This window comes from Schistocerca americana, chromosome 10 (genome assembly GCF_021461395.2).
Source record: "Schistocerca americana isolate TAMUIC-IGC-003095 chromosome 10, iqSchAmer2.1, whole genome shotgun sequence".
NCBI lineage: Eukaryota > Metazoa > Arthropoda > Insecta > Orthoptera > Acrididae > Schistocerca > Schistocerca americana.
Genome location: NC_060128.1, coordinates 186,162,436 through 186,174,875, shown reverse-complemented (window position 1 = coordinate 186,174,875; position 12,440 = coordinate 186,162,436). Strand labels below are relative to the sequence as shown.

At 43.0% G+C, this 12,440-nt stretch overlaps 1 protein-coding gene across 4 annotated transcripts in view; it reads right to left on the bottom strand.

The window, feature by feature from the left end:
* The window catches only part of LOC124552557, a 276,969-nt gene that overhangs the window by 138,806 nt on the left and 125,723 nt on the right, over positions 1-12,440 (bottom strand). For all 4 annotated transcript variants that reach the window (XM_047126876.1, XM_047126877.1, XM_047126878.1 and 1 more), the window contains exon 4: positions 1,011-1,157. In XM_047126876.1, coding sequence (XP_046982832.1) covers positions 1,011-1,157 — 147 coding nt within the window. The remainder of the gene's footprint in view (positions 1-1,010; positions 1,158-12,440) is intronic.

The window sequence follows — 12,440 nt, the reverse complement described above, 5'->3', positions numbered from 1 at the left end:
CAAATTCTGCTTCGCCGATCCGCGTATTAATATGTAACGCAGCCAATGAGAGTGCTGCTAACGTAGAACCTTTTATCTTCACAGATCACACTTGCGCAGTGATACATGAACGCGCGAGGTATTATAACGAGTGTGCAGACCTCCGATTAGTCAGTCTGCATTAGTCTGCATTAGTATGCATTGGTCTGTATTAGTCTATAGTCAAGTTTCAATCTGCGCCTAATAAGATTACCACATTCCTGTACATAGCCATGAAGAGAAATGTATAGACACTTTGTCAAGTATCAGAGATATGTGAGAATAAGATTAACATACCAAGACCAAAGGAACTTCAGATTGTCAATTGCAAATAGCATCCAGAACCAAGTTAAGTTATTTTTATGCTTGTTATTATTTTAATAAATGTGTGTGAAAGTTAATCAAGTTCTGTTTAAAGTTGGTCACCGTCAATCTGCTACTCTAAGGGTGCAAGTGGCATTTCCATCGTCTGACCTAACGGCAGAAGATAAACACGCCACGATAAGACCACGAGACATATTGCTGACACCCGCCTACTTGGTTAGAGCGACAAGTCAAATAATCTGATGGTGTGTGTACTGAAGGTCTTACAGTACGCACACCACAAGAATATGAAGCAATTGGTATAAAGAATGCTTCTTCCAAACTTTCTATAAAAGAAACTCTGCTATCAAGACATTGCTTTTGTTCAATTACTTTATTTATGAGTGAACATTTCTAAAACTGAAGACACTCGTCCGTGCTCTGCACTGCAATCGAGCTCTGGCAACGTCGTTCTCTGTTCGTTGGCTGACTGTCACATGCGCAGAACGAACCTAAACTCGGCCGCCGTCGAAAATGACGCGTATTTTTTTTTTTTTTTTTTTTTTTAAGGAGATGGAAAGATCAGCACAGAATAGGAAAGGATGGAGGACAGCGTCAAACGAGTCGGGCGACTGCCTACTTTTAAAAAAGTGAGGCCTAACTGTTCAGACAGGGCAGGCGGTACTCACGCTTTCCGCACATGTTGATGTGGTTGGTGACGGGGTAATCTGGCTGGCAGAGACACAGCTGCTTGCCGCTTTGCTTCTCACAGATGCCGTGGTCGAAGCCGCACTGGCTGGAGTCGTCGCAGCGGTCGCCGTACTTCAGCTCGCCACCTGCAACATGCCACCGCTTGAAACTTCTCCCCCCCCCCCCCCCCCCCCACTGTCAACATCCACTGCCATTTCTGTGGCCGCTTCTTAAATTTCTGGGAAACGGCGCTAGGAGGCACTATTTTCAAGTAACATCATTTCGTTTATTACTGAAAAATGGTGGAAACTCTTTAAAGTGACCGAGTAGTCCGTTCTACAGTGAGTGTTTAAAGAAAGTGTAAAACAGTAAACTTTCGCCTGACATTATCGTTTTATGCTTTCTTTTTAGGATTTTCCCCTCGTTAAATAGCCGGCCGCAGTGGCCGAGCGGTTCTAGGCGCTTCAGTCCGGAACCGCGCTACCGCTACGGTCGCAGGTTCGAATCCTGCCTCGGGCATGGATGTGTGTGATGTCCTTAGGTTAGTTAGGTTTAAGTAGTTCTAAGTTCTAGGGGACTGATAACCTCAGATGTTAAGTCCCACAGTGCTCAGAGCCATCTGCACCATTTGAACCTCATTAAATTTTTGGTTATCATTCCCTTTCAGAAAAGATCGTTCACAACTCATCTGCGGATATTAATTGCGCTCGTGCTTCGTTGAGCGGCTAGTTTCAAGAAGGTCACCCAAAATCGGTTGTTGTTGCAATAAATATCAACGCAACATGGCTGAACAGTATAAGGAGAACGGCTGTTAGAATGCATCATTGGAACCGAAATTGATGTAAAACTTTTTTTTTCTTTTTCTTTTTTTAAAATAAGGAGTAACTGCTTAAATCCCTTATTTGCACATTTGTTTCGTCTAAGTAGTGAAAAAAATATTTCTATCTGAAACGACACACAGCAAGAAAAATTCTCTAAACTTACAGTTCCAAATACTTAAGAAATGTGTTAGGTAGTATGGGCTGCACAGCAAAATATACGTTTTTAAATAAGAGAGACTCTTCTGTGGTTCAGTAACAAATCTATCTGCTTATATAACAAAAGTACAAGATGTTAAAAAAAAGTTGTGAACGGAACACACACAAGACTGGTGAAATATTCTACAATATTTCTTATTTCTTCCGCGAACCGGTTTTCGGCTTTTACACCTACATCAGGTACAAAGATACGTATGTGGTGCAGTGAAATTTTGTTGGATCAATGATTTTAAACTAGTTCATTTACAGAGAGTCTCCATTTACAGAGATGAAAAATGTTAATGTTACAATTATAAATAAAGCACGCGAGATTATTTCAGTGTACATGCGATGTAAGGATTATATAACTAACATAAAGTATGTGACACATTAACTAATAAACTATACACAAATTACAACAGTTGTACACAGAAGAAAATAACTGAACAATAAACTTTAGTGAGGTATTTCAAAGTTGTGGCAGAACCTTAATAGGTCCTAAATTACAAGCAGATAAGGTATAATAGTCATATTAACCAGTCGAGCGAAGCAGCTGTGATTACACAAAGTAAAAATTGTTTTAATACAACTAGAGAAATTATTGTAACTGAAATAAAGGACATGGGGCATGTGAGTAAGAGGAGTAATTTTTAACATGGGCTGCATGGAGTTATGAGTAGTAAATGGCTCTGAGCACTATGGGACTTAACATCTGTGGTCATCAGTCCCCTAGAACTTAGAACTACTTAAACCTAACTAACCTAAGGACATCACACACATCCATGCCCGAGGCAGGATTCGAACCTGCGACCTTAGCAGTCGCGCGGGTCCGGACTGAGCGCCTAGAACCGCGAGACCACCGCGGCCGGCTATGAGTAGTATCTGCAGATAGAAGTGGTGAGTAAGGGAAATGTGTCTGGTCATTCAGTACGACACTTGAGTTAATGAACATGTGTTAACTAATTTCCATTGTTTCATCTTCGCCGGCCGGTATAGCCGAGAGGTTCTAGGCGCTTCAATCTGGAACCACGCGACGCTAACGTTGCAGGTTCGAATCCTGCCTCGGGCATGGATGTGTGTGATGTCCTCAGGTTCTACGTCTACATCTACATCTACATCCATACTCCGCAAGCCACCTGACGGTGTGTGGCGGAGGGTACCTTGAGTACCTCTATCGGTTCTCCCTTCCATTCCAGTCTCGTATTGTTCGTGGAAAGAAGGATTGTCGGTATGCCTCTGTGTTGGCTCTGATCTCTCTGATTTTATCCTCATGGTCTCTTCGCGAGATATGCGTAGGAGGGAGCAATATACTGCTTGACTCCTCGGTGAAGGTACGTTCTCGCTCTAAACTTCAACAAAAGCCCATACCGAGCTACTGAGCGTCTCTCTTGCAGAGTCTTGCACTGGAGTCTATCATCTCCGTAACGCTTTCGGGATTAGTAAATGATCCTGTAACGAAGCGCGCTGCTCTCCGTTGGATCTTCTCAATCTCTTCTATCAACCCTATCTGGTACGGATCCCACACTGCTGAGCAGAATTCAAGCAGTGGGCGAACAAGCGTACTGTAACCTACTTCCTTTGTTTTCGGACTGCATTTCCTTAGGATTCTTCCAATGAATCTCAGTCTGGCATCTGCTTTACCGACGATCAACTTTATATGATCATTCCATTTTAAATCACTCCTAATGCGTACTCCCAGATAATTTATGGAATTAACTGCTTCCAGTTGCTGATCTGCTATATTGTAGCTAAATGATAAGGGATCTTTCATTCTATGTATTCGCAGCACATTACACTTGTCTACATTGAGATTCAATTGCCATTCCCTGCACCATGCGTCAATTCGCTGCAGATCCTCCTGCATTTCAGTACAATTTTCCATTGTTACAACCTCTCGATATACCGCAGCATCATCCGCAAAAAGCCTCAGTGAACTTCCGATGTCATCCACAAGGTCATTTATGTATATTGTGAATAGCAACGGTCCTACGACACTCCCCTGCGGCACACCTGAAATCCCTCTTACTTCGGAAGACTTCTCTCCATTGAGAATGACATGCTGCGTTCTGTTATCTAGGAACTCTTCAATCCAATCACACAATTGGTCTGATAGTCCATATGCTCTTACTTTGTTCATTAAACGACTGTGGGGAGCTGTATCGAACGCCTTGCGGAAGTCAAGAAACACGGCATCGACCTGGGAACCCGTGTCTATGGGCCTCTGAGTCTCGTGGATGAATAGCGCGAGCTGGGTTTCACACAATCGTCTTTTTCGAAACCAATGCTGATTCCTACAGAGTAGATTTCTAGTCTCCAGAAAAGTCATTATACTTGAACATAATATGTGTTCCAAAATTCTACAACTGATCGACGTTAGAGACATCTGTTCGACGTCCCTTCTTGATAACGGGGATGACCTGTGCCATTTTCCAATCCTTTGGAACGCTACGCTCTTCTATAGACCTACGGTACACCGCTGCAAGAAGGGGGGCAAGTTCCTTCGCGTACTCTGTGTAAAATCGAACTGGTATCCCATCAGGTCCAGCGGCCTTTCCTCTTTTGAGCGATTTTAATTGTTTTCTATCCCTCTGTCGTCTATTTCAATATCTACCATTTTGTCATCTGTGCGACAATCTAGAGAAGGAACTGCAGTGCTGTCTTCCTCTGTGAAACAGCTTTGGAAAAAGACATTTAGTATTTCGGCCTTTAGTCTGTCATCCTATGTTTCAGTACCATTTTGGTCACAGAGTGTCTCGACATTTTTTTTCGATCCACCTACCGCTTTGACATAAGGTCAAAATTTCTCCTGACATTATTGTTGTATGCTTTCCTTTTAGCACTTTCGCATCGTTAAATTTCTGGTAATCATTCCCCTTCAGAAAAGATCGTTCACGACTGATTTGCGGATTTTAATTGCGCTCGTGTTTCGTTGAGCGATGAGTTTCAAGAAGGTCGCCCAGTGTCGGTTGTTGTTCCAATAACAGCAACATGGCTGAAGAGTATAAGGAGACCGGCTGTTAGTATGCATCATTGGAACCGAAACTGATGCGCAGTGGTTAGCACACTGGACTCGCATTCGGAAGGACGACGGTCCAATCCCGCGTCCGGCCATACTGACTTAGGTTTTCCGTGATTTCCCTAAATCACTCCAGACGAATGCCGGGATGGTTCCTTTGAAAGGGCACGGCCGACTTCCTTCTTCATCCTTCCCTAATCCGATGAGACCGATGACCTCGCTGTCTGGTCTCCTCTCTCAAACAACCCAACCCGAAATTGATGTAAAACTTTTGTAGTTTTTTTGAAATAAGGAGTAACTGCTTAAACCCCTTATTTGTACATTTGTTTGGTGTAAGTAGTGAACAGATATTTCTAACTGACACGAAACACAGCAAGAAAAAATTCTCTAAAACTTACAGTTTGAAATACTTAAGAAAAGTGTTGGGTAGTGTGGGCCGCACAGCAAAATATACGTTTTTAAATAAGAGAGATATTTCTGTGGTTCAGAAACAAATCACCCTGCTTATATATCAAAAGTGCAAGATGATAAAAAAAGTTGTGAACGAAACACACACAACACTGGTGAAATATTCTACAATATTTATTATTTCTTACAGGAACCGGTTTTCGGCTTTTACACCTACATCAGGTACAAAGATACGTATGTGTTGCAGTGAAATTTTGTTGGATCAATGATTTTGAACTAGTCCATCTCCATTTACAGAGATGAAAACCGTTAATGTTATAATTAGAAATAAAACATGAGAGATTATTTCAGTGTAAATGTGATGTAAGGATTATACAACTAAGATAAAATATGTGACACATTAACTAATAAACTATACACAAATTACAACAGTTGTACACAGAAGAAAATAATTGAACAGCAAATTTTAGTCAGGTATTTCAAAGTTGTGGCTGAACCTTAATAGGTCCTAAATTACAATCAGATGAGATATTATAGTCATATTAACCAGGCGAGCGAAGCAGCTGTGATCACACAAAGTAAAAACTGTTTTTAATACAACGAGGGAAATTAATGTAACTGAAATAAAGGAAATGGGGCATGTGAGTAAGAGGCGTAATTTACAACATGGGCTGGGTGGGGTTATGAGTAGTATCTGCAGATAGAAGTGGTGAGTAAGGGAACTTCGTCTGGTCATTCAGTACAACACTTGAGTTAATGAACATGTGTTAACTAATTTCCATTGTTTCGAGATAGTTCATCTTCCTTCCTTTATGGATGTGATGTCTTACGTAATGTTTCATCTCGTAACTGTGGCCTTCTTTCAGCAGTTGGTCTTAAAAAGTAGAGTTTTCTTTTCTAAATTACCAGCTTCTGCGGTGTTCCTTCAACATATTGCCATTCGAGGCTGACCCATACAGAATTTGCCTCAATTACAGGTAATTTTATATAGTGCACTCTTTTCCAAAGCTTGAGTGCTGTCTTTACCACTTAGCAAAAAGTCTCCAACGCTGATGTGCCCATAAAATGACGTTTTTACGTTCCTGGAGAGTCCACCGGGACTTTTCCTAAGAATGCACCGTTTATTGCGTTCTTGAGGTGATGGATGAAGGACAGGGTAAAAAAGAGACAACACCAGTTGTTTCTGCTTTTTATGAATGACGGAGTCCACTAAGTTAGGAGGATAGTCATTGTTTGGTGCTGGATGGTGGTGGACCTTTCAGGCGCCTAATTTCCAAACTTATTTTATTTGACTACCAATTTCGGCGATTTACTGCGCCATCTTCAGGCCCCTGAGAGACGTGTACGAAGATTCCACCTCCATTCTGGCCAAAATAGGGGCCAGCATTCAAATAATGATATCTGTAGATTTCTGCTTGCTGTAGCGATCACTTCAACCATCACTGCCGAGTGATCAGAACCGAGGTGGAATATTCCTACACCTCAGTCAGGGGTCTGAAGATGGCGTAGTAAATCACCGAAACTGGTAGGCAAATAAAATAAGTTCGGAAGTTTGACGGCTGAAAGGTGTTTGATTTGACATTCTGTAGTGGATAGCGAAGTCCCACAACCATCTCTGAAAAAATGGACATATAGAGATTTATTTGATGGTGTTTGATTGCACTTACTTCCATTTAGAAGATGTCTTTATTCATGGGGACCGATAGTAGGTGATGTATCATTGAATTGAAGGCAGAGTGGTTATGGGTCACTGGATGTTGAGAACTGGCCGGTATTACCATATATGTGATGGTGGGTTTCCTATAAACCATTCAGGTTGTGGCTGATGGAACCTGAAGAAAGATTAAACTTGTGGAGTGAGGCTTTCTGGCCACTTCTTCCTATAGTTCTGGCAGAAATTTTTACTTGTCAATTTCTTTACTCTGTTAAATCTGTGAGGCAGTTCTAAATCTTGTGCTAAATCGCGAACCATCTTTTGAAACTCAGTCTCAGCTAGCAGCATTTTTTCGTAGTTTTCTTCAAATGTTGATTTAAGATCTGAGGTGTTTCAGACGTGTACTGATTGCCTAAAACGATTTTGATCTCGTTTGGAGTGTAGTTCTAGAAACATTAAACTGGTCGGCAGCAGCCGTTTCGGTCGTTTCGCCTTCTAAAACACTTGTTACCACTCCCATCGACCCTAATCGGCGCGTCTCTTCTCCAACCTTGGTATCGTGCTCTAAAATAAATAAAACAAAAATATTCTTATACCAGTCGACTTTGGTATGGCCCATGCTACCCTGCTCACATTGCGCATTAAAATATGGCAGAAACAGAAACCGGCTTGAGGGAGTGGAATTTTGTTATTAGTGTGTACTCTACATTAAACTACTTACTTCTTAATATTTGTATGATAATGCTACTTTCTATCTTTAAAATTGTAAACTGATGCTGAAAATTATACAGTTCATCAAATTAGACACTGAAAAACAAATTAAACTTACTTGCGACAGAAACTCAACGAGCCACATCTCTCTAAGTCCTGACAAAGGGGAGTGATGTTTGCGCTTTCTTCCAAGCACTGCGTGCGTCCGCTGTTTTGCAGCGAACCCAAGGAACACCGAGTGGCCCATATTACCGTAGGCACATACTAACTCCCGTTATCCTACTTGTCTACTAAACGCGAAACCGGTTCATGATTCATAGTTCAGGGTCCCAGTTGCCAGTTGGTTATTTAACAGCTTCGAGGGGCAACAAAAATTTGATTCTCAATATTTTATACAATCATTGCTAGAATTTAAAAATTTAAAACGCTATCGCGATCTGATCATCGAGAGATATAATCATACGTTCAAGGTTCAACATAACAAGACAGTAATTACAGTTAGAAACTGTACGTACGCCTTAAGGCATATAAACGACGTTATATTCATCTAGTATTTGAGAATGCAGAGCGCTTAGCGACTCCCAACAGACTTAACACATAAGTTAAAACCTTCATGAATGTGAAACTTCCCGGCAGGTTAAAACTGTGTGCCGGACGGAAACTCGAACTCGGGACTTTTGCCTTTCGCAGACAAGTGCTCTAGCATCTGAGCTAGCCTAGCACGACTCACGCCCCCTCCTCACAACCATGTCTCCGCAATATCCTTTCTTCCAGGAGTGCTAGTTCTGCAAGGTTCGCAGGAGAGCTTCTGTGAAGTTTGGAAGGTACAAGACGAGGTACTGGCAGAAGTAAAGCTGTGAGACCGGGCGTGAGTCGTGCTTGGGTACCTCAGATGGTAGAGCACTTGCCCGCAAAAGGCGAAGGTCCCGAGTTCGAGTCTCGGTTCGGCACACAGTTTTAATCTGCCAAGAAGTTTCATATCAGCGCACACTCCGCTGCAGAGTAAAAATCTCATTCTGGCTTAATGAATGTATTTCTCGTTGACGCCTCCACAAAACAAGGAAAGGAAAAAAGTTTATCGCCTAATAAATTTTGTGGTTCTTGCAGTAAGACTTCTGATCCGGCACGACGTTTCAATTTATTACTTCCATACTACTAGTTCCCTTCTCTTCACATTATGCAGACAATATTCACATACACCGCTAAATGTATGTGCAAAATTATATCACGACACATGGTTCAGGAGATATGACGTCATAAACATGGAAATATGTGGGAAACTAGCTCTTGCTTTAAGTGGCGCGGAAATTTCCTTGAGTTGATAATGAGCGTACTTAGCGACTTACAATAAAAATGTAAACATAATGTCAAACCTTTACTAAACTTATTCTCGTTTATATGCTCAACGTCAAAAATTGTGAGATTAACTAATTTGTAAAGTAATCAGACGATAGAACGTGTTTTATGCATGAGAGTTCGATTCTTTAAAGAATCGGAGGTGTGCTAGCTCACTCTGAGAAGAGTTATGGCGCCTTGCCTGACGGAAGTTAATGTTTAAACGATTTGAAAACACAGTTACACTACTGGCCATTAAAATTGGTACACCAAGAAGAAATGCAGATGATAAACGGGTATTCATTGGACAAATATATTATACTAGAACTGACATGTGGTTACATTTTCACGCAATTTGGGTGCATAGATCCTGAGAAAGCAGTACCCAGAACAACCACCTCTGGCCGCAATAAAGGCCTTGATACGCCTGGGCATTGAGTCAAACACAGCTTGGATGGCGTGTGCAGGTACAGCTGCCCATGCAGTTGCTAGGCCACCATTGACCAGACGTTTTCAATTGATGAGAGATCTGGAGAATGTGCTGGCCAGTGCAGCAATCGAACATTTTCTGTATCCAGAAACCCCGTACAGTACCTGCAACATGCGGTAGTGCATTATCTTGCAGGGATCGAATGAAGGGTAGAGCCACGATCTGAAATGTAACGTCCACTGTACAAAGTGCCGTCAATGCGAACAAGAGGTCACCGAGACGTGTAACCAATGGAACCCCATACCATCCTGGTGATACGCCAGTGTGGCGATGACGAATACACGCTTCCAATGTACGTTAACCGTGATGTCGTCAAACACGGATGCGACCATCATGATGTTGTAAACAGAACCTGGATTCATCCGAAAAAATGACGTTTTGCTATTCGTGCACCCAGGTTCGTCGCTGAGTACACCATCGCAGGCGCTCCTGTCTGTGATGCAGCGTCAAGGGTAACCGCAGTCACGGTCTCCGAGCTGATAGTCCATGCTACTGCAAACGTCGTCGAACTATTCGTGCAGATGGTTGTTGTCTTGCAAACGTCCCCATCTGTTCACTCAGCGATCGAGACGTGGCTGCACGATCCGTTATAGCCATGCGAATAAGATGCCTGTCATTTCGACTGCTAGTGATACGAGGCCGTTGGGATCCAGCACGGCGTTCCGTATTACCCTCCTGAACCCACCGATTCCATATTCTGCTAACTGTCATTGGATCTCGACCAATGCTAGCAGCAATGTCGCTATGCGATAAACCGCAATCGCGATAGGCTACAATCCGACCTTTATCAAAGTCGGAAACGTGATGGTACGCATTTCTCCCCCTTACACGAGGCATCACAACAACGTTTCACCAGGCAACGCCGGTCAACTGCTGTTTGTGTATGAGAAATCGGTTGGGAACTTTCCTCGTGTCAGCACGTTGTTATTGTCGCCACCGGCGCCAGCCTTGTGTGAATGCTCTGAAAAGCTAATCATTTGGATATCACAGCATCTTCTTCCTGTGGGTTAAATTTCGCGTCTGTAGCACGTCATCCTCGTGGTGTAGCAATTTTAATGGCCAGTAGTGTATATACAACTTTTTTGTTTGCGAGTATGTAGTCATCCTGAACACGACACCGTTTGCTAACTATTGCTGACTGCCCATTAGCAGTGCCAGTGTTACGAAGAGGTACGATGCAATGTTCATTCGAATATGCATGCATGCATACTTAATATTTACACAATCACTGCTATTTCCTATTTATTCGCCAATACTGGCCATATTATGGCACAAATGGTACAAACGGCTCTGAGCACTATGGGACTTAACATCTGAGGTCATCAGTCCCCTAGAACTTAGGACTACTTAAGCCTAACTAACCTAAGGTCATCACACACCTCCATGCCCGAGGCAAGATTCGAACCTGCGACCATAGCGGTCGCGCGGTTCCACACTGTACCCTCGACTCAAATAAATATGTTCCTGGAAGGGAATATACGTAACGAGTGCAGGTTGTGACACATGGACGACGACGTATGGACATTTGGCTCTGGCCGTGATTCGTGCACGGATGGCCAAAGCAGTTAAGACGACCGCTCGCTTAAAGTGGGAAATACGGGGTTCGAGTCCCGATCCGGCACAAATTTTCATTGTTGTCATTCCAATTTACAGCCGAAGGTGGTGCATATTTGCAACCGCGAATGCATTTCCTGCATTGTTGACTAGATTGGCTGTGCCAAAAAAGCTGCAGCTCCTATCGAGGCCATTGGAGTTCTATACCGTCAATCCACTCACAAGGGAACCTCCCCATCGCACCCCCCTCACATTTAGTTATAAATGGCACAGTGGATATACTGTGAAAAACTGAACACAGATCAATCGAGAAAACAGGAAGAAGTTGTATGGCACTATGGAAAAAATAAGCAAAATGTACAAACTGAGTAGTCCATGCGCAAGATAGGCAACATCAAGGCGAGTGTGAGCTCAAGAGTACCGTGGTCTCCTGGTTAGCGTTAACAGCTGCGGAACGAGGGGTCCTTGTTTCAGACAATTATTATCCGTCCGTCCGTCCGTCCGATGTGAGGTAACTGCGCCGTAGTATGGCGACGCTACACCTAAACGGAAAAATTTGAAAACGTTGAAAACACATGTTTTGACAGAGCACAGGGAAAACTGTGCTACTGTGAAACTGTTGCATTCATTTGTTGCAAGTTTATGTGACAAACTCCTATGTTTTCATCACTTTTTTGGGAGTGATTATCACATCCACAAGAAAACCTAAATCGGGCAAGGTAGAAGAATCTTTTTACCCATTCGCCAAGTGTAAATGGTTCAAATGGCTCTGAGCACTATGGGACTCAACTGCTGAGGTCATTAGTCCCCTAGAACTTGGAACTAGTTAAACCTAACTAACCTAAGGACATCACAAACATCCATGCCCGAGGCAGGATTCGAACCTGCGACCGTAGCGGTCTTGCGGTTCCAGACTGCAGCGCCTTTAACCGCACGGCCACTTCGGCCGGCGCCAAGTGTACAAGTTATGTGGGTCGACAACATATTCCTGTCGTGTGACGCACATGCCGTCACCAGTGTCGTATAGAATATATCAGACGTGAAACTTCCTGGCAGATTAAAACTGTGTGCCCGACCGAGACTCGAACTCGGGACCTTTGCCTTTCGCGGGCAAGTGTTCTCGGTCGGGCACACAGTTTTAATCTGCCAGGAAGTTTCATATCAGCGCACACTCCGCTGCAGAGTGAAAATCTCATTCTATATCAGACGTGTTTTCCTGTGGAATAATCGGTTGACCTATGACCT